The sequence below is a fragment of the Callorhinchus milii genome, unplaced genomic scaffold (genome assembly GCF_018977255.1).
Source record: "Callorhinchus milii isolate IMCB2004 unplaced genomic scaffold, IMCB_Cmil_1.0 Scaffold6, whole genome shotgun sequence".
Classification (NCBI taxonomy): domain Eukaryota; kingdom Metazoa; phylum Chordata; class Chondrichthyes; order Chimaeriformes; family Callorhinchidae; genus Callorhinchus; species Callorhinchus milii.
Window position 1 is genome coordinate 26,735,826 of NW_024704747.1, and position 27,988 is coordinate 26,763,813.

The window sequence follows — 27,988 nt, forward strand, 5'->3', positions numbered from 1 at the left end:
TTTCACATAAACTCATACATTGTATAAGTACCAGTTTCCCTCCGGTAGCTCGTCTGAGGTGGTAGGTCTGGATTTGTGAGCCGAGTAGTGAGAGTCCAGCCACCCATTCACACGACCGTGGAGGCTGACCTCTCCCCAGCCGGCTGCCACATACACAATCACCGTCAGGAGAGGGCGCGGAAAAAGGCTGAGAAGCCAGAGCCCGGACTAAGTTGACTCTCCCTGACTCCAGGGATGGCTCAAGCCCAGACAACCTCCTTTGTGCCACCTCGGCCGAGACCAGCAAACTCGCCGCAGACTGGCATTTGAACCAGCCAGTTGTTAGCTCGCAAGATGCAACTCAACTATCATACAGCAAACCTCACATAAGTCGTATCAGTTGGGACCAAACAGTCAATATGACTTACGCAAAGCATGAGTTTATGTCAAACTTGAATAGAATCTCTTGAACGGGGACTTTAGGCAATGATACGATTGATTACAGATCAAGACTGATGCCACTGGAGGGTTCCCGGATTCTGTTATGTTTAAAATTCATGTGGTGTTGAACACAATCCTTTTCAGCACCTGGAATATTGGTAACTAGGGAGAGATGTAATACATGAACATAATACATATTCTGTGGAACGTTAAGTACCTTTTTTAATGCAGGCTTTTCAAATTATGTTGACAATATTTTTTGCTCTGCTGGCTGCCCACAAATGTGGGGTGTTTCCAAGCACCAGAGGGAGCTGTGCTGCACAATAATTATCATACGATAAATAGCACACAGATTGCCCTCAAGAGACACTGAAGCCAAATTACAACACTTCCAGTTGTGTGAGGCCAGCTGGAAGCTCAAACCAAAAGGACGATTGAAATATGAAATGTCAGCAAAATCAGCTGAAAAATGTTTTTTTTCCCCCATTAATGATGCCACCCTGGCATGAATGATCAGCAAACATGGTTTGCAATTCCCTGTACGTTTGCAATTGATCAGTTCAGCCAGCGACCATGTTCACGGGAGCTGTAAATACGAAAGGACAATAGAAACAGACCACGCTTTCTGAAACTTATCTGGGGTTTTGTGCTCCTTCCATCTCATAGTATGTAATGACAGAAAATACTACGCACTTCATTCCGCTGACCAATGTTAACTATATTATGTGGCACAGCAAATAACTGCATTTGTTCCGAGAACAGGTCATACAGTGGACAAAGTGCACCTGAAGTTGCTGTTCATAAACTTAGGAGCCAGGTAAATGACATGGTCAGTCTATTCACTTGTGGCCACAAACAAAGAATGTTATGCTAAGATTTCCAATCGCGAATTTCCGTTCCATTTAAGTCACAGCAATCCATACAAAAATGCACAAGACACAGTGAAATTAATAAAAAAAAACACATTTATTTCACTTTAAAAAATAATCACAGACCAATCTAATTTTTGTTTAGAAATTATGATAATAGGGTCATAGAATTGAGATGAATGTTAGATTAATCTACATTTGTGATCAGAAAATTGTCTCATTGTCTATTGTGTCAATTACTACTATTCCTTAATGAAAGTACGACACTATTATGGTGCAGACAACAATTCCCTGTAAATTATTTAGTTAGTTCCACAAACAATATTTGTTCCCACAATTTACACAGGAAATCTTGCAATGTTAGACAGTTGGAACACTCCTTACAGCAGAGGAGCTAATCCAGTTTGCAAATAGAAAATGTATTTCTGAACGGTTTCCCTTTTCTGGAGTGTAGGAATGTTCTCTGAATAGTTACACAATGGAATACATTGCATGAGATATTGGTAGTGATTAGCGATTTATTTTTAAAAAAATTAAAAATAGCACTCCAAAAAGGCAAATGCTTCCTTTAAGTATATTTTCTTCCAACTGCAAAGGCGGAAAACAAAGCTTTTTTAAAAAAATTGGATTGTAAGTTTTATTTGGGGGAAGACTAAAATATTGGCGGATCACATCAGTCAATCAGAGAAAAAAAAATTGAAATTCTAAATTAAAAAATTTGCCTGGTTTGCAGAATTACGAGGTGAAATATTATCACTTTATAAAGTTATATTTTATTCTCCTAAACAGCAAGAATCCACAGCAGTTCCACCTAGCGACTGAGTTGGAGAAAGGAATTACTGCACTACCGGTCACCACTGGAGCCGTAGCTTTTTTCACATATTTTGTGCTGTCATTTTCCTTATTTTAGACACATTTTTGTTTAACTCCAGAATATGTTGATATTTAACATTAGGCAAATTTCCTTACTCCACACGCCTCTGTCTAGCAAGTAGGATCCCGGTTGTTAAGTCAATCGGTGGATCGCTTTTCCGGGGTTAATAATCCCTTCAAAAAAAAAATTATTTGGTCACTCAGTCCACAACTGTTTGTGGGACACTGCTGTGCGCAATTAGCTGCTGTGTTTTGTCTACAAAATATACAGTCAATTCAATTTACAGTATATTTTGTGAAGCTCTTTGAGACATGATAAGGTGCTACATCAAATGCGCAGATTATTGTCATTATGGTTCTTGTTAAAGAGGAAAAAACATAGCTGTTCTGAAAGTACTAAAATGGTAAAATAAATACCAGGACATTCTAAAATATAATTATTTACAAAAATGTACATTTTTTCCAATCCCGGTTCAAAATGTTACCTGTCTTTGTGAACACACCAACTGGGCCCTAGCAATACTGAGGAACGTTTGTGAAAAGAAATTCAAATTAAATCGAATTACGTGTTCAACCATTGCACATCACTTCAGATCAAAATAGGCCTTGGACAAAATATTGATTTGAATGGTCAATAAAAGTAATATTCACAACAATATTCTAGAGCAGACGCTATTCCCGGTTCTGATTTGAGTATGCTTTGTTGGGCACTTGTTTTTTTAACAAGGCACGTCTTATGCGCCAAAGATTTTCAAACTAAAACATCACACACTCCAAAAGGCATTCTGAATGTACTTAAAAATAAGGCAGATAGACACACTGAGGGCTGTGCTGTGCAAAATAAAAGATTGCTGGTAACCAAGTTACTCTCTCCAAGAGGCCGAGAGAGGCCAATGCACAGTAAAGAGTCGACACACAGTAATGCAGTACCAGCAGTAACTTTACAGTCCTCAAGTTTCAAGTATATTAGGAATAAGACTCATTTTCTTGCCAAGTTGTCAGCCACTTTTTCTTGTCCGATTTCTGGTTACATTTTCTGTCTTCAAACGGTTCTCGCTCTTCTTTCCGGATCCGAACTGCGTGGTATCGTGGAACACTGTCATCATATCGGGAACGTTTAAAAAATCCACACTGTAAACAGCAGAGAGGAAATGGAACAATCAGCTGTTTATACGATTGCACCGTGAAGTTAAGCACAAAAACATTTAAATTTGTAGATGAGAAGCCCGAATAGCTAACACATCTAATTTTAAAGTCACTAATACTAAGGTCTACCATTTCTATTTGGGGAATAAGCGACGGTAACAGTCAACCCAGCAATCTGAAGCTCTGAATCACCACCTTGTCAACAATATTTTGAAACAAAATAAGTCCACAAGGTTTAAGTTAAAATTGTGATACTTTCCTGGACATTTACTGTTGGAAAAGAAATCATCAGCCATCAATTCTTTTCCATATATATTAGATGGGAAAAGGCTCGATGCAATCCTGGATAGCAAATTCATGTAATAGTTGCATTGGGATTAAAAGATCGGCCAAGATCTAGCAAATTGGGGGAACAGGCTTGATGGGCTGAATGGCCTCCTCCAGTTGCTGTATAGGAATCCTATGTTCCTAGAACCACTGACTCAAACAGCAACACAGTAAACCTGTAAAATGTTTCTTTCAGATGTAAACTCTAATTAACCTGTAAAAAAAACTTAAGAGTTACAGCTTCCACTTCCAATTGCCTGAGAGTGAGCACCATTTCCATGCAGAGAAAACCAGTAAAATCTACAGTCTTGTGCAATAAGTATTTGAGTCATTTATTGCAATCTGTAGAATTTACCATCGCCCATTCTTTGTCAAAGAAAAAAAATATATACGCGTTCAGGCATTAGAGGTCAGATCCTGAACTAATAGATTTGTTTCTATAACTTTACATAAAGTTCCGGCATTTTATTTAAGATAACGTCACCTTTATATTAAAGCAACATCAGAACACGTTTAGCGTTCCTGATTATTCATGTATGCGTTCGCAAGAGAAAGGTTAAATGAAGTGCTCAACTACCAGAAGGGAATTTGGTTAGGTGTTAATGCTGAGGCAGTTTGTTAGGTTGTGCCTGTTCTAAGCAAGATGAGAGTTAGCTGATGCCAAGCTCCGTACACCACTCCCCTCAAAGCCAACAATCTGAGACCAAGGGACTATTTACCAAATCAATGGATCAAGTAGATCAACATTATGCATCAGTGGTAAGTCTTTCTTTGTCAGACGGCTGAACATGGATCTCAGCTTTGTGATATCGGGCATCGTATGGGGAACCTTTTCTGTTTCTCCTGAAGAAACCGCACTACAAGAAAGCAAGTTGTTTAGTAATGTTTACCGGATATATTACAGGATTCAGTTACCTGGAAAGTTAACCAATTCTCATTGTTTACCTTCAACACATTCATACCCACGCAGACCAAACACACGACGTATGCTAAAATTGTTGCTGAGATTTCTCTTAATCCACTCACGTGTGGTTTTACTGGATGAGGACAAAAATCAAGATTTTCTCATTCATTTTCTGTAAGCTTCCTTTGGGTTCGCCTGTACAGACCAAGCTGTATGTCTTATATACGACAACAATAAAAAATTGCACTCATCTTGCGCCTTTCATATCGGGAGGATGTTCCAAGGTATAATCTGCAGACACTGACAGGGTCACTCACCTTCCACAATAAAAATATTAAAAGTGCCAACATCAGAATTCCTGCTAGAACAGCAACAAAAATGATCCACCAAGGAACTCCAAGATACTGGATTACTGTTTTTTCAGGGAATACGGTAACTCGCACCTGAAGGAGGAATTTAACAAAGATGCTACATAAATGGAAAGTTACCAATGAAAAGTTAGTTACCAATAGGTCATCAATAATGACAATAAAGAAATCAAACACAATCTATATGCAGTTGTTTAATTGCCTGTTTATTTTGTCTCTGTGTGTCGGTGAATTTACATTTTGAATTGAATTTAAATGAATCAAGTTACATTTTATGTGTTAAAAACTTGCATATTGACTGTTTTTTCCACATAGCCCCGAATTGTACATGCACAATTAAACTGTTTTCTCCCCAATGTAATGTTATCAAATTACCTCTGTTACTGCATTTTTAACCATCACGTTGTTGGCCTTGGATTCTACTACGATCATGGCTTTAACAATGATATCAAGGTAGTTCAGGTTTGAAAACTCCTGCAAAGCAAGAAAACCCCTTACGTAAATGTAAATGGAAGCATTTAATGTTAAAAAAAGAAAACACACTTTACATTTACATGAATTTGCTGATGAAATTTAGATTCCACTTTACCTCCAGGAAAGTACTGTTCCAAAGCCGAGAACGCAAAACCAGGACTGCACTACTGTCCAGACCTTTGAGAGGACAACTTATATTAATGCATGGAGCAGTTGAGTGTTGGTTACAATCCTAGAAAAAATTAAAATCAAATGAGGATTTGAACGAAAACAAAATTAATGTCAAAATGTTTTTAAGTATTGAAAGAGCAGTTCCACTTACCAGAGTTTTATATTTTCTTTTCTCTGAAAAGAAAGAGAATGTCCCTCTTGACTTCTCCTCTGATTCCACTTTGTTGATTTCCCTTTTTTTCCTGCTTTGTTTAAGTGATTCCTGAAATAGATTTTTTACTGAATGTGTAAAAATTACAAAAGCCTCACAACTTGTCAACCTTTTAAGGATACACATCAATCATTCCATTTTCAATATGTGGTCACTTTCACTGAAGTTTACGTTAATGCTTCATAGTCCATTGCGTCGCAACTTTGGTTTCATGTTTGCTGCTCAGTGCAGATTTTTGATTAAAAAGTAAAGAAAAGCTGTGCTTGCAATATTTTTTGAATCATATGCACGTCAAACACATGCAGTGCCCGGCACCACAAATTACCAACAGAGCAACTATTTGACTTTACAGGCTTATTTCAGTAAAGTCAAGTAGTTCAATAATATTGGAGTAAAACTTGCACTGTATATGTCCCAGTGGCGTTACTCATTTCATTTAAGCTATGACAACATTAAGAATTAATTACAGAATTAAGTACCTGAAGTTTGAGGCTATTGATTTCACTTGTGGGAGTGCAGACCACATTTTCTATGTCTTTAGAAGTAATTTTCATCAAATATAGTAGCCACTTTTTGTTGTTTATTTCCTTGGGCCACATAATGACTAAACGAGCATTATCCAGATTCTTAAGGGATTTTCCCAGGTTGATAATCTGTGGGAAACAAAATATTAAAGTGCAAACATGATATCTTTGATTATTATTAAATTAACAGTCCTAAACAGAATGATATTAGGCAAAGTTTCAAAATCCGAGGACTCTTAATGGACTCGTTTGAACACACATGGATTTTAAGATACTCCTGTACTTACTCTGAATTCATATTGAATCAAACTTCCTACATCCTCTTCAGTTTTCATAGCACTCTCGCCTGTGACTGAACCACCAAAGTATACCTGAGATGGGTTTGCAGCACTGTTGAAACACAGAGTAATTATCATTTGTGTTTCACTTTGAAACCTATTTCCTTTCTCGAAACTTGCATGTGAGAGTGCGCACACACACACAGAAATATAAATACAGATGATATGGATAGAAAGTTAGCAATGTTTCTTACCCAACTACAGACAGAAGCAACTCAATCACCACTCGTGCTTTAGCAATCACAGGGGTCAGGTTAGCCTGCTCGCTGGTCCTGTAAATGGAAATGCCAAAGTCTCAATCACAAAGTAACAGCTGAACTACAATGTTCAGGATACTCTTTTAATTAATCAAGAAACTAGAATGGCATAATTGACTGGAACAGCTGATATTGTGTGGTAGGACGAGAGTTCTCATCTACATTCCCAATTTCAGTAGAGGTCTGACACTCTCAGTGAGAAAGGATGCACCGAAGCCAGTCCTGGAGTGAAAGAATATTTCTTCCAGCAGCAAAGCAATTAATGATAGGAAGCGGGATTAACACTACCCACCGCTGACCACATATTGGCCGGGGCTGAGGAGAGTTAAGTATGCAAAACTCCAATATTACTTTCAGTATTTCCCCTGAAGACTCTTCAATAGATTCTTATAAATAAAGCGGTCCATACATGTACTAAGTTACCCTTACGTTTTCAGCTGTAGATTGATATCAAGGTGTCTGGTGTTCAGTGTAATTCCAGCAGTGCTCAGAATCAAATAAAAAGTAATCTGTATAAAAGAAAACACAAATCAGATCCATGTACGCAATTACAATTGCCCACTTTAGAAACATAAAACTACTATTAACAATAAACCTTACATATAATACAGTGCCTAAGATGTTTAAAGCTCCTCAAAGCATTCAACAGAAAATTACTGTCAATTATAGGAGCTGTGAATATGTAAGCAAAGGTGCCAACGTCAATGCTTTTGGTTTGATCCACAATGCATGTCCCAGCGCCCTGAGACGTCTTTTTGATGTGAAGGGCACTCGCACTGTACAAGTGTAATTTGTTGTTGTTGCTGTTGTATGTAATGAAATCTATTACAATCAAATGTTGACTTGAAATAATTTACCTTTGATCCTCTCTTTAAGGGGTTACCTAGATCACAAGTTGCTTGAGAGCCATTTTGGTTTGCTGAGCAAATTAATTGCTTGTCCTAATTTGAAACAAAGCAGATATTCAGTTGAACACGACTGGTTATGTAATGGTGAACATTGGTTAAGATAATTAGACACTAGGGTGAAAAAAAGCAGTCACCTGATATATTGTCAAATCACGATAGGCAGAGTAGGTTAAAGTTTCTGGAAAAGTTGCAATCAATTGGGCTTCATGTGCATCATCCCCATCCTTTTTAGGATTTTGTGAATTTGACGGCTTGTTAGTAACAGTTATTTCGAGCACTATATCCTTCTGGTCACTTAATTTAAATACTGGAGCACCATTCTCTCTGCAGGAACAAACAAAGAACTTGTCTCATTAATAAATACAATTGATTGATAAATCCAATTATCAATCAATAATGCTGTCGATGTACTTGACATTTATCTGAGCTTGCCCTGTAAAGTAGGTTTTCTTAATGACTATTCTCAAATATGTTTTTGAAATGTATTTCAATTAATTATTATAGTCCTGTAGCTCAGTGGTTAGAGCACTTGCCTTGCAAGCGAGACACCTGGGTTCAATTCCAGGCAGAGGGCGAAACCTTGGGCAAGTTTCCTTACTCCACACAGAGCCTAATAATAATCCCTCCAAAACAAAAAATGAATAAATTGGTCATTTTCAATCCACGACTGTTTGTGGGACATTGCTCTGCGCAATTGGCTGCCGCGTTCACCCACAAATATACAGTCAATTCAGTTTGCAGCATATTCTGTGAAGCGCTTTGAGACATCGAGAAGACGTGAAAATCGTTATATCAAATGCAAGGATTATTATTATATTATTACTGTTATAGGGCAAAGGTGAAAGAATTTTATTCTATATAATGGGATGAATCAAATAGCAAACTGAACTGCAATATAGACCGTGGTTAGTGGAAGATAAAATAGAGTAGGAACAACACAGTTAAATAAAAAAACAAAACACTTACTTGGGTAAAGGATTAAACCTGTCCTGATTGTCAATCCTGGAGCAAAAACGATAGTTTAATTTAAGATTACTCTGGCAAACGTGGTCAGAACCACATCCTTCTTTCAAGAACTGTACCTGTATCAGAAAGATGCAAAGATAATCTGTGAGTGCGACCAAGTAATTTTTGTTATAGATATGAAGCAATACTGCAATTTGAACAATCACCACTGGGAAACAGAATCACCTGTTGAGGTTTAATTGGAACTCTGACTATCCAAAAATAACCGTACCTGGTTACAATAAAAAAACACTTAACATTAAAGAAAGAACTTGCATTTGGATAGCACCTCATCACATTGAAATGTCTCAAAGTACTCCACAAGTAACTGCTATGAATTGTAGTGACTTGTTTTTTTAGCAAACACGGCAGCCGTAAATACCCATGTCGGGAAACAACCAAATCCGGACAACTATTCACCATAACACTCAAGAGACACTCCCTTCTCTTTCGAATGGCATCAGAGAATCTTTAGCAGCCACCTTCGTAGGCATATGGGACCTGAATTTTAATATCTCACTCAAAATAAAGATTGTCCTACAGTGGCAGACGTCCCTCAATACTGCACAGGAGTATTAGCCCAATCTACAAGTTGTAGCATTTAACTCGTATAACTGGCATTGGTATTTCTAATTCGGAGGGAAGGAGTGGCGAACATACTTCATTGTTCTTCAAATTTTACCCACTTCACTTAAACTGCCAGTGCAATACGAAATTGAAGAGCGTGGATTTGATGCTTAGATTGTCACATTGTTCATTTTTTCACAATTAATAATTCCCCATCTTCTCCCCTTCCAAGGATGCACACTCCCACCTCGCTGAGCCAGTTCGGAACTTTGGCATCTTGTTTGACCCTCGACTGTCCTTTCTACCCCACATCCGTGCCATGCCTTCTCCCTCCTCCGCAACATCGCCCGGTTCCCTCCACTGTCTCACTACGCAGGCCGCCAAGACTCTCGTACACACATTCGTAACATCCAGGCTCGACTTTGCAAACTCCCTGCTTGTCGGCCTCCCCAACTCCTTCCTCCACAGGCCGCAGATCATCCAGAACTCTGCAGCCCGTGTCCTCTCCCGCACCAGGCTCCGTGACCCTCTCACCCCCATCCTCGCCCGAATCCACTGGCTTCCCATCACACAGAGGATACAGTTCAAGGTCCTGGTCCTCACCTTCAAAGCCCTCCATGGCCTTGCTCCCCCTGACCTCTGATCTTCTAAACCCCTACCAACTTGCTCGCTCCCTCCGCTTAGCAAGCTCCAGCCTGCTTCACTCCTCCTTACCCAACCCACCATTGGCCGGCGGTCTTTCAGCCACTCTGCTCCCAACCTCTGGAACTCCATCCCACAATCCCTCCACCTCACCCCCTCCCTCGCTTTCTTCAAGAACTTCCTCTTTGGTCACCCTCCTTTGGTCACTGCCCTCTACCTGCCTGATCCTGACCCCCAGCTCGGATCGAAAACACTGATTGTCCAGCGCCTTGGGATGTCCTCCTGATGTGAAAGGCACTACACAAACATAATTTTGTTGTTCTATTCCTACAGTTTTCCCTGTTATAAAGTCACATTGCAGAGCGACTACATTAAACAGAGGCCGGGATCATACTGTGCTCCGTGTGACACAACCTGGAGTTCGACTAGACTAACCTCTGCAACTGCAGGTTCACTCTGACTGAGGACTGGAAGTAGATTCTGCAGGTTACCAGCTTGTCTTTTCTTGCGATTAGACTGATTGATTGTAACTCCAACTGCTATCGAAATAGGGTGCAGTTTATCCTTGATATTCTCCTAGAAAAACACAAAAAAGATATTTGATTTAGTATTTTAATCCTCAGCCACATTTATGCAATAGGAGGAATTTCTAAACCTAAAACTGAAATCCATCAGAGATGAAGCTGTCAGACTTGAAGACAGTTTGATGGTACATAAAGCTGTAAATCAAACAACATGATTGAAGACCATTTCCTAACAATATGGGAAACTTCTCCAGGGTAATGGGATTTACTCAGGTCTATTTGTGAACTGATTTCTAACAAGTAAAACCTGTATTCACGTGACTGAGGCCGACCCTTCTGAACGCTGCTTGGATATTGATTAACACGAGACCTCCTGGCCTAAGCGACTTCATAACTGAGATTGGGATCGGAGTTCCAGTGACTCAACACGATCCACTACATAGGAATGAATCTGCAAACCTCCCAAGTTATATTGCGGTGCGTGTGAAAATGAAGTAGTAAAGTAAGATTACCCGAAGCTGAAGTTTTTCTGTAACACACTTCTCCTCATTTTGCCCCCTCAGCGTAACACTGCCAGAGAGCTGGTGGTTATCTTGATTCTGCCCTGCTTTAACAAATGAAACTCTTGATTGTCGATCAGGCTTTCCCCTTTGAGTGTCAGCATCAAGCAGGTATTGAACAGCTAAACGGGAAATTAAAGAAAGTTGATAAATTTCTGTCTACCAACAAAAACAGAGCTGCACAAAAAAATATTTTTCTTTCACTCACTTATCTTCGGTCTGTAAGTATTGGAGTAAGCCGTGTACTGAAAGCATGCGTTGACAGTCATACTGTGAAGAGAAAAAAATATTAGTAGAAGCTACACCAGACACCTGGCTGACCAAAAATTTTTATTGATCAATTACTATTAAAATGGTTGAGCTGACGTAGCCTCCTTTGTGCTTCAAATGACTGCTAATAGCGAAAATAAACTATAAAGACTCAGAAGACACTAAATTTTATTGTCTTTCTGTGCCGTCAACTTTTTTCTGACTTGAGAAGGGAGAAAATTAGAGGATGAATAATAGGGGACTAAGACATAACAAGCGGCGGAAATAAAAAAAAGAATTTTAGAGGGCAGTGTCTGAACACAAATTAGACAATCAATCTAACGTATTTAGTCTTTACACTGCTATTAAAACGAGCTGCAATTTGCTTTGATGCCATTGGTAACCAATAGCAATGTTCTCAAACCGGAAACTTTGGGGCACCTACGAGCAAAGCATTAATTCCCTTTTCAAATCTTTTCACAGAACCACAAGCTGTTGGTGACACAGTGGAACACTGCTCTCGCATTCAACTATTGCCCTACTCGCTCAACGCGTTACTATCTTGTAACATGTTAAGTTTTATCCTGCATTACGTGAAAATTCACTGATTGTTTTCACATTTGTTTTCTCTAGTAAGCTTAATGGTTGTCAGAAGACAGTCATTCAGCTCTGGTCTGTACACCAGACAATCAGGTTGATGCACACCTATTTACAACTGCTATTTTGTCTTGAGCTACTTACCAAATTGCTTGGCCATTGTTGCAGTTCTTTTTTTGAAAATCAATATTTTGAGGTGAAACAGTCACGGTCTTCTTAACATCTATAACAGGTCGAGCCCTAAATAGAAAAAAGCAATGCAAAATAGACTTTGAATCCTTAAAAAGTGTTTACTGCTCGCCATTTTTCAAAGGGGATTACTCTGTTCTGTGCATTTCATAGAGCACACATATCACTGTGGATTAATTGCTTTTCTCCTCTCTTCATCGCATTTCTAATCATGTCTCTGGACACTTAAAGGCCTATAATGCAATTTTGAAGACAGCATTAGATATTAAAAATAAATTTACACTTGCACTTTAAAAATGAATTATTTATAAGCACTCAGCGAATAAAATCACTAAAAACGTTCTAGCCCACTTTAAAAAATGTGCTACATGGAACCCAAAGGTTACACTAAACCCTTATGTGATTAGGAAATAAACTTTATGGTGTATAGTACATAGGGAATTCGGGACATTATGTGCATGCGACCGCCAGGAAGGTGGAAGGCAAACTAGATGAACTTCGATTTTTTTTCTTGTCTAGCATTTCTTTTAGCGCCTTGGGATGTCCTCCCGACGTGAAAGGCGTTGTACAAATGTATTTTGTTGTTGATGTATTCTTCTGTTGACTATGTATTCAAGAACCAGAGTGAACTCAAACGTACCACTGGGTGGTGGTGTTGCAAGCAAAAATCTCTCACCTGTATATAAACACAGAATCACCAAGCGATCCGACGGCAATGTCGGGATAATTATTCTCATCTAGATCCATTCTCCCTGTCAGAGAGTAGCCAAAATACTCTGCATTCAAATGTTTCCCTTCAAGAACCTAGAGGGAACATAAAATAATTTATCAGATTTAAACAGTTGCTGACCACTCAAAGAGTGACGGCAGCACAATAATCTCATAACTGGAACATCTCCTTCAATAGTTTCTGACATGGGTGCATCAATTAGTGAAATGTCCAGCGGCGGATTGAGAGCCACAAAATTTTACAGATAACTGATATATTGCAGAAGATCGGCAATTTGTACATAAACATTGCCGGAGTAAGTAATTTGATACCTTGATTTTAATCATAGAGTTCCCATCATTGCTGATTCTGCTTCACTCACTGCAGTAGATGTGGGAAACACTTTGGTTATAGTAGTCATTCAGAATGTCTACGCGCTGCGAACGTTTGGATGTAACAGTATATTGAGGGCATCCTCAATTTAAACACATTAGTGAATGCAACAATTGTATTCGCTACTCCAAATTGACAAGGATCCTCATTCACAAGATTTCTGTAAATGACTACTTGCCTGTGCAGGTGTTGTATTTATTCCAGAGCTTGATCCATGGTAAATAAAAACCTGGCCTCTTTCAGAATAAGGCGCTCCAACAGCAATATCTGCAGGTCAATATATAGCAGCACATAAGCACTACTTTCCAAACACACCATTCCTGTTGTGCTCTACAGTTACTTATATCCATGCAAACAGAACATCCACCCAAATACTTAGGTTTCTCCTAACTGTAAATAATTATGGCCTTACCTTCATACCCATCCTTGTTAATGTCACCTATATTTTCAACAGCAAGCCCAAACATCGAGTCCTTCGTGCCATTTAAGCGAATGGGCTTTATGTTACTCCAGTCCCCTTTCTGATTAATGTAAATATAGACAGCACCACCGATTTCTGCTTCTTTGTCAAAGAACTGGGGGGCTCCAACCACAATATCATTCCAGCTGAAAAATAACCATTCTCATTGAGGCAAAATGTCAAAGAATTTTAAGGTATTTTTCCCAATTTCTCCTCACCCATCAGCGATTCATGCATTCGTAACAGTCTTAAATAACCTTTACTTACTACACAGGGTCATGGGAAGAGGGGAGGAACACAATTGAGAAGTTCATTTCAAAATCAGAAATAATGTTTAAAAAGCCCAATCCAACTGAAACCCAATGGGATATTTTTTTGAACGAATACGATTGCTATTCACTTACCCATCACTGTTAAGATCGGCAACAGCGACATCATATCCAAAAGAAGATGCCAGTCCTTCTCCTTCCAAAGTGTGTTCAGTCTCCAGGTTTCTTGAATGAAGTAACATTTTGAGAAAAACTACAGCCCCAGTATGGTTGGCTCTTGGTGCACCCGATACAAAAGTCAGTTTGTCCTGGTTTGTGATCCCTTTACCTGAATCCAGAGAGAAGCCTAACACAGGACAATGGGATTAAATTTCATAGCAGGATACTGATAGATAGGAAAATTTACACAGCTTCAAACTTTTCTTCAGTTTTCAGTCTATCCAGTGGTACACAAGTACATCGCAGGAAACCTCACCAGCACAAGGGAGGAAGGATACAGAAACAAAATACGTGAAATCTACCATCCTCGCATTTCTGTTTGTCCGTTATTCCAACAGCTTTTAAAATTACTTTGCCCCTCGTGCAGCTTCCCTTTCAGAAAGACGCTAAGAGAAGCTGCAACAGGGGTATGTTCCACTGAAATTATAAATGTAAATTTGTAATTTTTTTGTTGTAAAAACACTACACAGGTCATCAGCAGGAGTCCTGCCTCTTTGTGCCTACCTAGGTAACTGTTCCCAGGCACCGGAACCTTTGATTCATCTCTGATGCCTTCATCACCAACTTCATAGGGTCCATCGTCAATGATACTGAAATCAGTGCTTCTCAATTCCACATGAACAATTCCTGAAAAAGCAAAATATTTATCTGGTCAATTAGTTACCTCTGTTGGCAAATGTAAGAGTGTGGCTGTTGCTTGAAGACAAAGAATGGGCTCGGCTGTGCTATCCCTCTCTCCACCCGCCCCCACATCCCCAAACCCGCCCTCCCCCAACCATCCCCACAGACTAAAATGCTACAAACTCTCATTGACTCGATTTATGTATGAAGAATGGTCAGTTAGGCGAAGGCGACCAACAACCATGAAATTATATTTACCCACAAAATGTACAAACCAATTTACAGTGTATTCTGTGAAGCCCTTAGAGACATCTCGCCGACATTATAATGCGCTATATGAAGTGGAAGGATTATTACTCATTATTTTTATTATATCCCAACAAAAGGGTCTGTGGCTTTAGAAAACAGGCAAAAAATTATTTTAAATAGAATACCTTTCCAGTTGTAGGCACCAGGAACACCATATACAGCATAATCGCTGTCCTTGCCAAAAGTGCTAGCTACTCCTTGCTGGCAAATCCCAAATTTCTTGTGACTTGAAAGACGTCCATGGCAAATTTTGACATTTGCGTCAAATTCATAGTCCCGGAAAACCAGGTCCTCACTCAAAATATAACACTGTCCCGTCACTTCACGAGACTCTGTCGCTGTGTTCCTATACCGTCTTTGCTCGTATCGATGTGCACAAACCTAAAATGAGATAATATTTTAGGATTAGGGGCAATAAAATTCAGCAACGTTACAAGAAATTCACTGTTTCTGCAAGTGCTTTAAAGTATTTTCCTTTCCAACTTGATAACAAGAGAACATTAGAACAAAAATATTCCTCAGAACATCATAGAAAAAAAACCAGAAAGGAATCTTGATAAATCCAATGAGATCAAATCATTTCAATAAGTTTTTTCCCTTCTCGTCTTGAAATTTTGACTCCTTTAGAAAAATACCTAATTTTTATTTCCTTTCATTTGAAAGCAAATAACTATTCAACTGTGTTTTTTTTACGGATTGAGTAAGGGTTGAAGATGCTCTTCTCTTCAATCTCTAGAGTGTTCACATATCAGTATATATTTTTGAAGTGTTCTATTAATGCTGCAAAACTACCCGGAAGCCTCAGCTCTAAGAGGACAATATTCCCCTAATATTTTCTTCCTTCTCTCCTCAATAAATAAATTCAACGATGTCTCCCATGAAGTACATAAACAACTTTACTATCATTTGCTGTACATCAAATACAGGGATCACTTTAATCACCAGTGTAAGAGTCACGCGATATCATACCTTCCACTACTGGTAAATAACACTCACCAGAACCTTTCCTCCCACTTTCTGACTTGCCACAGATACACCCATCCATTGATCTTCCTTACTTTCATCATCGTTAGCTGAAAAGGATCAAATTGAAATGTTAAAATCAGTACCACAAACCACAAGCGTTGTGTTTCCGGTGAGTGTGGGTGCATAGGAAGCAGCACTACACAGGGGCAAATGGCCGCAAACGGTAAAGACGCCAATAGATGTGTCGAAATGTTCACAAAGATTACATTGATTTTGCACAGGATAAGGACAGATTGGCTTTTGTGAAACAAACAATAGTGATTACCATGAAAACCCCTTAAGGCTATGAAGCCTTTCCAAGGCATACTACTATGTGCTGCATTCAAATCCTAGAAAGAATGTTACATTTGCATGCTAAATGACTGAAATCACATCCTTTTGGAAAACTCATCCTGCTTTTCTATTGCAGCACTGCTTCCTGAGGTTCTGCAGCATCTCCTGCTATTCCCACTGTTGAAGAAACTTGCGCCAGGCAGTGGTTTCTATCACACCCAGATCAACTTCAAAACAACTGCACTTCCCACAGTACTTTCCTTGAGGTCACAAAGAGCAATGACATTTGCTGGAGTTGTTTCTTTCTGCAGTATTTGATACAGAGGCAGTACAGCAGTTATTCAGTGCTTCCTGACCAAAGGCTTAATAATCACATCGGCAGTCTCTTCCAATTGGAGGGAGCATCACAGCCAAGCAATATATTTTTTCTCACCCAACCTGCAGATATGAAACTTCCAATAGGAAGTAGAATCAGATCAGAAATATGCTGATTTGCTCCTTCGTTACCCAAGGTCACTTGAGTCCAATTGTAGCCTCCCTCCTGACATTCACTGAGATCAACTAAAGCAATACAAATCTTACAGTCTGTGTTGCTTATAATATCTGATTGTAACTAGAGAAATTACATTATAAAGGCCATTTGGAGAAGTGTTCATAACCACCTGTGTAACTGACTTGTAGAGTAACACAAGCAGCTTGGAGCTTGAAACTGAAATTGGTCTACAACGGGGGTGGCCAAACCGCCATCGAACCCCCCACCACCCACCCGAACAAGTCTAGATAAGTCATATTTACATTCACTTTGTTGGCCAACCATAAAGGTTGATCACCACTGCTCTACAGCAAAGTCCTGTTGTGCAACTGAATTGTATAACTTTCCAATATAGACACTTTAAATTCATTGTAATTTCCTAAAATTAAAAATGTGCCAGTGCTTTGGTCTTTCAGTGAACGCCAACTCCTTAGAGGACAGAAATACCTTGATATTATTTTGCACAAGTCAACCAAATCACTTACCATCATTGTCAAAAATGACCCGTTCACAGTCTCTTTCTGCAGAAGTGATGGGGCATTTGTACAATCCTCCTGTGATATTAGCATTTTGATTTGAAAGTGCTTTTGCTTTTGGAGCTCCAACCAGCAACCTGTTCAGAATAGAGTTTTAAAAAATAAAGTTACATTAGAATAACCACCAAGTGAGTGACCAATGTTTTCTGGGGGACTGTTGGACAGTACACCGGGAGAAACTCCCTTCTCTTTTTGAGTACCACCAAGGGATCTTTAATGTCTACCCAAACAGGCAGATAAGACCTTGGTTTAACCTCTCTTCCGAAGAATAAATGAATGTAAAAGCATTTTCTAAGTAAGGCCCAGTGCATCTGCGTCATTGCTATTAATTTGGTATTTTTAGCACCTCACAAGTTGCATCAAGTTCTTAAACACATTGATTTGTTTTGCTTCAGCTGCAGCTTCCAAACCCTCCGGGAAAAGAACCTCTCAAACGGAACATAAAGCACTCTTGTCAAATGCAAGAATCGTAATTAAAGCAGAAAGTGGTATAGTTTATCAAATGGATCTGAATGCTTAATCACCTTCCCAATTATGGCAATTTACCACCGAGACTCTTAAATTTACGAAACACCAGTGAATGAAAGGGCATCAATTTTCAACAAATTAACTGAATCATTGGAAAAAAAAATACAACAACAAACACTTGAAATATATCATCAGACGCCCCGGCACGCCTTGCGATGATAGCAAGCGGTCCGAGCAAAGCCCAGCGAGCCGTTAAGAGAGGAGCGCGTGGTCTAAAACAGGTTTAAAACAAGTGAAAATTTAACTCAAGTGAAGCGTGCAAATAATGCAAATGAAATAACTCGAGGAAGAAAATCTTGACTCGATTACTGATGTGCAGGCAAACTGGGTTGAGATTCCTTAAATGCCAGCAACAAACTACCAACGTTTGGTGAGAATGCTGCCCCCCCCACCGCCCCACACCCCCCCATCCCTCTTTTGTTGAGAACAATTTGTTGCTTTCATTTCGTGAATCTAGGCATGGTTTCCAGCAGCAGTAGCCACAGGCCATTATTTGATGTCTGGGTTGGACGTTTTCTCAAACATTCAGTCGTGAACTTGAACAAAGGACAAAAGATTGACGAGAAGCTGGAAAACCCTCTGAGAAGAAAAAGCACAAAGAAGTCTTCAGCGGCTTAAATCCGCGCGGGTTGTCAGGGGCCGCACTACAATAGCATGACTAAAAGATCGTATAATACAAACGTGTGCTTCATTACGCACCACAGCCTCACGGTGCACGGCTTAGTTCCTCAATTTTTTTTTTAGAAAAAACGTAGCCCACAACAAAGCTCAAAGTTCAAACCGATTAATACTACTATCTGCCAGGCAGCAGGTTGTCCATTCACCATCTTGACCTCAGTTGGTGAGAGGCGCGGAAGAAGAGAGACGAACTTGAGGGAGGAAAAAAAAAAGTGATACCTTCTTCCTTTTAAAAAGGCAAAATTCAAGCAAGTAGCTCAAACGCTACAGCGCTGGAGCGGGCAGGTTGCAGGCTTGAGCGACATTTACAACTTTTAAAATACTGACGTCGTCAGAACAATGAATTTTGAGATGATCCAATGATTTTTCCTTCAAGGGAACAATTCCGTGAAGCACTCGGAGATGTCTAGAAAATGTGAAAAGCCCTGTATCAAATGCAAAGATTATTATTAATAGCTAAAGTGAGAAGACTGCTTTCTCTCGCTCTTAACTCTCTTTCCCTACGCATCCCAACTTCAAGTGACTCACTTAGGCTGTGTCTAGACTGCAGAGCTGCTTCTGTCCAATATTCACATTGCATTCCAGCGCAGCAACAGTCAAAACACCGTGTCCAAATTCACAGACAGGCACACGCAGGAGTTGGTTCCAAGTTGGGAATCTTCACTTCATTTTCACATCTTCCCCAACCTCTCGCACAACAAACACATGCATCACTATAGCACGATCCCGGCCCAGTCTTTTCCCTTCGAGAATATCTGCATAGGATTTTGCTACGCACTTACAATGGGAAAGACTTTTGCAAAAAAAAAAAAATGGTTGTTTGGGTGGACTACCAGAGCGTTGCGGGGCCCTGTGCAATCATGCTGTAACCAGGATTCAGCGGTTGCAGGAGGAGGGGATAAAATACCAACTTGTTTTTTTTAAAAAAACCAGAATGTTCCTTCATCAAACACTAGACGTACTACACTGCAACCATTTGCAATGCAGGTTTTTTATCTCAAACAACTTCACCATGGCGACAGTTGTGTGAACTTTGGATGTGTGAATGCACGCTCACACACACACACACGCACACACAAATTAATGTGGGTCACAGAGCATTGGGGTGAAAGGTGAGCAATGTGGTCGCAATTGAGTGAGCATCTTAAAAGGGATACAATTCTAACTATTGGAGCCTTCTAAATACTGGAGAAACAAAGTAAAATAAATAGAAATGAAAGCAAAATTCAAACAATTATTAAAACTGCTATGATCCACGTGGCAAGATTTTTACACTATAGGCTGCAAGGCTATCTTTTCCAGCCTATGGTACAAAGACTGTCATTAATAAGGCATTATATGGTAAACATGGCATCATATCGCTTTCAATGGAAGAAATACACAGACAGCTCTTCCTTTACCTCACGAGCAGTGTCAATCAGTGATGCTAATGTATACCAATGAAAAACGTTACTAAATATTATCACTGGGACAGAACCCCTTTAAAAGTGAAAGCAAGTGCTTTAAAATTGTAGATTTAATCATCACTGCGCCAAGCTCCACCTCTATCCTACTAATAAAAGCTTCAGATTTATTCGGACCTGCAAAATCCTCCCGAGGTCACCAGTGGCATGTTTCAACAACAACAACAAAATGCATTTATATTGCTGCCTTTCACGTTAGGAGGACTTCCCAAGGTGCCGGATAGCAAAGGGCTTGCACCCGAACTAGGGGTTGGAGATGAGACACGAGCTGCAATGTTCTGAATAATCTGTAGTTTACGGAAGGAAGAATTGGGAAATCCGGTGATCAGACATAATGAATGTGTAGATAAGGGACTTGGCAGCCTAAGGGGAGACAATAATGGCAGAGGTACTCAATTTTGTGGAAGTGGGGGATGGCTGAATGGGTCATGGCATAGATGTGAGGTTTAAAAGGCAGTTGAGGGTCAAACAAGACATGAAGGTTCCATACTAACTCGGTGAATTGGAGAATGCATCCACGAAAAGTGATCCTGTCAGCACCTAAGGTGAAGGTAATAATGTCTGTGGAATTTTGCAAGTTAACGATCATTTACGTTTACACACAAGACCTCAAGACTATGATCCCTTTCCTTCAGATAGAAAGCAAGTGCTCCATTTAAAAAAAAATTGTCGCACTTCAAAAAAAGCCATCATATTTTTAATATTAATGATGCTTAACTCGATTAAAGGCTATGCAGGCATTTTACTTGATCATTGCCAAGTATGCAGTTTAATAATAATAATAATCCTTGCACTTTATACAGCGCCTTATCACATCTTTGAGACGTCTCAAAGCGCTTCACAGAATATACTGTAAAGTGAATTGACTATTTTTTTGTGGGAAAAACACAGCAGTCAGCTGCGCACAAATCTTTATTTGTGTCCAGACAGAGTGGCATTTTAACACTCTCACTGTCTTACTATTTCTTGCTGGTTTGTGTGGTTTTTTTGAATGAAAGAAGCCCTTGTATTAGATGTCGGCTCCTATTACTGCTGTTATCTGTTGCTTTTGAGTTCTTGCAGAACGTTCATTCTGTTTAATGCCGTTGCAGATAATATAGTACTGCATTCTCCTGTATATTACTATCTCCACATTGAAAACTTCTGGAGAGATCAGAAGGATTGTAAATATGATCACTGATCTCATCTTCCAATTGTAGGAAACGAACAGACTTTCAATTTTCATGTCTGGTGAATGCTGATCCATACCACCATTGGGAAGCTGGATAAACAACAACTTTCACTTAAATAGCGCTCTCCCCTCCAGAGTAGCGTCTCAGAGCGCTTAACAGTGGCGGAGCCTGACTCTGAGACTGGGGGAGATGGCAGGTGGCCGTAAGCACGGTCGAAGAGGAAAGTTTTCAAGCGGGACTTGAATGAGGGGAGAGAGGGGGCAAGGTGGAGGGATTCAGGGAGAGTATTCCATAGTTTTAGGGTGTAGTGGCTGAAAGCTCGACCTACGATAGTGGGGCGCAGAGTGCGAGGGACGAGCAGGAGGCTGGAGTCGAGCGGAGTTGCCGGGTGGTGGATTGGATAAACCAGATTTAAAGTCTCACTCGCTCGTTTACTTTTTCCTTTCACTGATAAAGATAGCATTTGTTCCTGTTTCTACAGTACTGCAGTTTTTAAAAAAATAATCCATGCCATTGTTAATTTGTTCTTGAAAAAGGTTCACAAATTAATCTTCAAACAAACCTTTAACTTGATTATGCATTCAATCACTGCAGTTTACATTGTATCCTGTGAAGAGCTCTGGGACTCTATCCTGAGACGAAAGGCCTTATACTAAATGTAAACATTATTAATTTTCCTCCCACTTCTCTTAAAGATGCAAACTCAAGGTGGGATAGAGTTCCTTGAGAAGAGGTCTCCGTCTAGTACCTCATCTAAATGTCCATTCTTTGTGAATCTAAACAATCTATTCAAGGTGGGTGGGTGGGGCAGAGGTAATTACAGATAAGACTGGTTTTGTAGTTTCCAGCAATTGTCAACGGATAGACTGGGAATCAGTGAATGCTCCAGGCAGCGACTTTGCCAACTAAGGCCTTTGGGAACTTGTGAATCTTTACATTTAATAACACTCAATAACTTTTGGGACAATTAGATCAAATATTTATCCCAAAGAACAAAGCATAATTCTCAGACTCCGCAACAAGGGGTAGGAAGGGGGAACAAAACAGCCAGGTATACTGTTCCCAATTTGCTACCCAAAAGGTGCTGCTGTAAGTTGCAATCCTGTCGGCTTTGGATGAATGTGGGATTGTGTTTATGATTGTAATCCGCACTGTCCTCACAAAGGTCATACATCAATAATCACCACTTACTTGGGTGAGGCACTGGAGAGCCCAGAACTGTAAACTGGCACATGGATAAAGGATCTGTCCATCACCTACCCTCCTCCAATTCTCCTGGAATTTAGGAGAAACGGCTGCCAACACTCCCAAGTTCAAAGCTTTTAAACCCATGGCAAAATACAATAACCAGAGTATATTTTGTAGAGGTTTGATGAAACTTCCAAGTATCCGTGGAATAGGCCCAACCTGAATCCTAGAACAACCACTACGGGAGGCCAGCATTTTCTCCAGCAGGTTCCTTTTACGAGACGCTCCCTTGCACACAAGGCAGATCTTTGACATAATCTCGTCTCAGGACATGCAATACCTTTGCATTGTTTGCAACATGAAATCACACCATAAAAACATAGGCTGGGGAATAACCTTCGGGCAAGCTGAACTCCAAAGCCAAATGCTTTTGGAGTTTTATGTACTTTAAAAGGATTCCTACAGCTGAATTGAAATTATTTCACAGATTCTACAGGCTCGGTGGTTGCACTAAGTTTATTGTTTATTATTTTTCACTATTTCCTATATTTATTTGCCAGCTTTAACACTTCACAAAAAACATTAATTGGCTTTTAGAGCTATCCTTTGCACATTAGTAGCTATCCCCACTCCCAGTTAAATTATACACCAGACTCAGTTTAAAAAAAACTTCTGCAGCTGATTAGTGTAAATGTCCCTGAATAAATTGGCAAACTGATTTATCCACAGCAAGAGCGCACCCAACTAAAGTCCATTTAGTACTTTGTAATCTCTCTGATTAGAACTGCATTTAAAAATCTGGGACAGTAAACCAAAATGTCTTGTAACACTTACCTCAACCTCCCATTCAACAAGAAGACAGATTTAAAGCCTTATATCTTATACAACAACAGTACACTACAACTTATACTACAGCAGATAGAAGACTTTCCCTTTATTGAAATTAATACTGTGCTCTATATCAAAATTAATTTTTAAATCATTCTTATGAATTATAGCCATCCGTCAATGAAAGAATATTCTTCAATCCTGAAGATTATTCTGTAGCCATTTAGTGGAATTATTTCAAATCGGACATTGTTTTCCCCACAGTATTTAAAATGATTGACCTTCTTTAGAGCAAAAATTAAAACTGCTGCCTAAAGTACTCGAAATTGATTTTGAAGTCAATAGTGATGACTACTGACTGATTTCTTTCAAACATTATCATCAACGATTGGTTGTATATCTGTACGTATGGCTGATTAGCCCATACAGTAGTACCAACCAGTCAGCACAAACTGTTACCCTCCAACACCAATACTGCCTCCCAAGAGGATATTTCTACCCAAGTGCCGGGACCCCTTTTTATATCTTATGTTGGATAGGCTGTTGGATCAAGATCAGAGAATATGGGTGGAATTAACTGAAAGTAATCTAATAGAAAGCCTGCAAAACATTAATCAGATTGAAACGCAGTTCACCTCTCCTCTTTCTGGCCGATTTACAGAATAATCTCCATTACACAATTCCCAGTTGCTGATCTTCTATTTCGTTTGGGTTCCAATGCTAAAGCCATCTTAAAGATTTCTCTGATCTGGATCACATATCAGTGAAACCACCCAAAATTATTCACTCGCCCTCTCTTATGATAATAGTAATCCTTGCATTTGAATACAGCGCTTTTCACATCAGGAGGATGTCTCAAAGCACTCCGCAGGATTTTACTGTAACGTGTAGGGTTCCAAAAGGCCACAGACCGTAGGGTGGGGTAAAGGTTGCGGAGGGATAAGGTTCTTGAATTTGAATACCATAACTTGCCAATTTTATCTTTGAATTAACAGCTTTGAAACAGTTATTGCTAATCAGTAACCTAATGGACGATTACTTTTAAAATCGGAGAGGTGCATCCAGCCCCCAAAAATAATAACCTTCATGCAGGAGAATCATACAGTATTGACAGCTGCAACATCTACTTGGTAAAATGTCCTCGCTTGCTTTAGGGCATTCTAATAAATTCATTCTCCACTCAAAGCAGAGACAAGAAGGCGTTTTGCAATGAACGATCACAGGCATTTGATTAAGTTATAGGAGGAGAATCACACTAAGACAGAATGTGGTAAAATAGTAAATCCGCAAACAAAAATGCCCTGAGAAATGTTGACCTAAAAAAACGAGGCACTGTGTCGAATGCAAGGTTTATTACAGTTACAGCATTATTATGATTCGCTAAACATGCCTTGTGTTGAAACTCCCTTTGCCGGTTCAGGTGGACGTTAAAGATCTTGGCTTTAAATTCTCCCTGTATTTTGGCCAACAGTCCCTCCAGGTAAAACTGGTCACTCACTTCATAGTTCTTTGTGGGCTATTGCTGTGTGCAAATCGGCTGCTGTGTATAGACAGTCACTATACTTTACAAAAATCCTGTGAAGTGCTTCGAGATGTCCTCCAACGTGAAAGGCGCCGTTTCAAATCTAAAGATTATATATATATAAAGTATATATATCTATATAAAAAAATGCAATTGTAATTTCTGCCCAGCGCCTTGGGATGCCCTCCCGACATGTGAGGCGCTACACAAATGTAATTTTGCTGTTGTTGTGTTGCTGTTAATACATAAACTGAACGTCGAGGTCTCCTGGTTTGGGGGAAATAAAGCTACAGTCCTCAAGTTGTCCCCCTTTTGACATAGCTCTGGGCTGATCCCGCAATATCACTGCACAATTAAAAGTGCCTCTGCTTTCAGTATACATATACATTTAGTATTTAAGCGCTCCGGGACCCTATCCCTCATGAAGAATCCCCATATAAATGCAAGTGGTTGTTGTATATCATCATGCACCAATATTTGGGTAAAATACCGTACCATAGTGCTAGTGCATACCAACGTAATGCATCTCCTCACAGGAATGATCCACGTTTCTAAACCTGTTTCAGACAGAATAACTCGGCAGCAGCGTCACTGTGTCAAAGGTAACCCATGACGACCCCAACTAAAACACACAGCATGAGAAAAAAAAGGGAGTCCTGAGGTTACTCGTTCGTTTTGGTCACGTCAAAACTAAACCCTTACGGGGAAAATAGCAGCTTAAATTCAGTGAAAACGTGCCAAGAAAAAAAAAAAAAGAGGGTTCCTACAACAAAGACGCCGTTTATGAAGCGGTTTCTTCGTCACAGTTGCACTCAGAACAACCTGTTTCCTCGGCTGAAGGGACAGCAATGTGAATGGTAAAATGGGCTCTTTTCAGTCACTGAATGGGAAACGATCAGAGAATCATCACTGCGACTTGTGAAGGTTCCTCCATCAAATCCCAAAAGGGAATCATTGGGGTCGTATCCTCTGGCAACACCCGGGGCTTCACTGAACACCAGTGAGCACAGGAACAATTCCTGCCTGAAACCTACCCAAGACAGCCTCCCCCATCCTACACACTCCCCCACACCCCCCCACCACTCTCCCCCACACACACACACCCCCACCACTCTCCCCCACACACCCCCCCGCCCCTCTCCCCCACACACACACACACACCCCCGCCCCTCTCCCCCCCACACTCCCACACACTCCCACCCCTCTCCCCCCACACACACCTCCACCCCTCTCCCCCACACACACCCCCACCCCTCTCCCCACCCCTCTCCCCCACACACTCCCCCACCCCCAATCAAAGTCTCCCCCCACCCCTCCGAGGTCGATGGGTGAGGGGTGTGGGGGTGATGGGGGTGGGGGGGTGAGGTGGGGCATGGGGGGGGTGTGGGGGTTGTGTGTGGGGGGGGATGGGGGTGGGGGGGTGAGGTGGGGCATGGGGGGGGTGTGGGGGTTGTGTGTGGGGGGGGATGGGGGTGGGGGGGGGATGAGGTGGGGGGGGGTGAGGTGGGGGGTGTGTGTGAGGTGGGGGGAGGGGGGTGAGGTGGGGGGAGGGGAGCAGAAAGAAGAGGCTTTTGTGCAGCACAAATACCACTGGGTGTTGAGGAGGGACAGAGCTGTTGGAACAACTGACCTCCATCTCCCAGGAGAGTGGTGTTTGGGGGGTGGAGAGTCTGTATGAACCCCTCACTACCCCCCAACCCCCCACCCCCCACTACCCCCCAACCCCCCACCCCCCAAAAAAAAATTCTCTCCCCAAGTTTCAAATAAAAACTTACAGGACAGACACAACCTGCAAGAGCTGCAGTGCTATGTCCCAGCAAACACACACACACACATACACACACACACACATACACACACACACACACACACACATACACACACACACACATACACACACACACACACACACATATACACACACACACATATACACACACACACATATACACACACACACATACACACACACACACATATATACACACACACATACACACACACACACATATACACACACACACACATATACACACACACACACATACACACACACACATACACACACACACACATATACACACACACACATATACACACACACACACATACACACACACATACACACACACATACACAAACACATACACACACACACACACATACACACACACACATACACACACACACACACACACACTCACTCGCTGCAGAAGGAGCGCCACTTGGAAACAGGTTGACCAGAGCCACGGGAGGGGCCAACTTTTTGCTCTGCACTGGTGTCTTCCCCCCATTTCATCCGCACACTCCCAATTCTTGGGACCAGAGGTCTCCCCTTCACTCAGTAAAAGTGGAGCCCATTCACATCACATCTCCGGCTGCATTTTCTCAGAAGTGTACAACATCTGAGACCCCCACAACCCCACACCCCCCCACAGCCCCCCACCCCCAACCCCCTACACCCCCCACACCCCACCCCATGGCTTAAAAACTGATCGAAACACTCACATCAGCTCTTTCCTTGGGGTCACCTGATGGTGCATAGCCAGTGCAAAGCCAAACAAGCTGTTCCCGTCTCCAGTTTTCTTCAGGACATTGTCTGCGTCTAAGTTAAAAGCTGAAGTCCGGGTCGCGAAGGAAAACAAAGAGAAATGGATGAGAAGCCACTTGCCCGCAGCCGCCATATCGGAATGGCCTCCTGTTCTGGGTGAAATCCTGATCTTGGTGCTGTGTGTCTCTCCTCACTCTCAAGCAGCAGCCCTTGTGTTGTGGGGGATGAGATTATAAAGTGACTGACGGTGGCGCCCCGCCCTGCGCTGTCACCCTCACTGGCTTCAATGGAAAGGAATCTGACCCCCTGCCAACTTGTCAGACTCTCTACCTCAAACCCAGCCTCTGTACCTTAACCTCTCCCGACACCTCGCAGACCTGCCTCTGCAAAAAAAACAAGAGCACTGCAAACACTTACATCACAACTCAAGTCACAACTGAGCGGAAACGAAACAAACCCCCCCCCGTCCCCCACCCCGTCCTAAATCTTTCGCCGGGACGCTTCGCCCGCGGCGACGGCCGAACCAGCCGGTCTTGCTTGGCCGTCTTCCTTTCTCGGGGCGTCTCGGCGCGACGCGGCGCTTCTCTC

At 41.0% G+C, this 27,988-nt stretch overlaps 1 protein-coding gene across 2 annotated transcripts; it reads right to left on the reverse strand.

Annotated features, from left to right (window-relative positions):
• Positions 1-2,463: 2,463 nt before the first annotated feature.
• Positions 2,464-27,858, reverse strand: LOC103176450 (integrin alpha-6). Of its 2 annotated transcripts, XM_007889995.2 has the most exons (26): positions 27,358-27,858; positions 17,420-17,547; positions 16,100-16,176; positions 15,229-15,484; positions 14,678-14,800; positions 14,090-14,300; positions 13,638-13,831; positions 13,404-13,492; positions 12,800-12,927; positions 12,079-12,174; positions 11,297-11,358; positions 11,041-11,210; positions 10,440-10,580; positions 8,757-8,872; positions 7,925-8,114; positions 7,740-7,823; positions 7,312-7,391; positions 6,820-6,897; positions 6,575-6,677; positions 6,243-6,416; positions 5,704-5,814; positions 5,497-5,613; positions 5,283-5,381; positions 4,857-4,982; positions 4,355-4,492; positions 3,230-3,293 (listed from the first exon to the last, which is right to left on the reverse strand). In XM_007889995.2, the coding sequence occupies exons 1-25, from the start codon at positions 27,531-27,533 to the stop codon at positions 4,382-4,384; spliced, it is 3,240 nt and encodes a 1,079-aa protein (XP_007888186.2). In that variant the 5' UTR covers positions 27,534-27,858; the 3' UTR covers positions 3,230-3,293; positions 4,355-4,381. The 2 variants fall into 2 exon arrangements, with proteins under 2 accessions (XP_007888185.2, XP_007888186.2); XM_007889994.2 differs by lacking the exon at positions 4,355-4,492 and having other exon boundaries at positions 2,464-3,293.
• Positions 27,859-27,988: the final 130 nt, after the last annotated feature.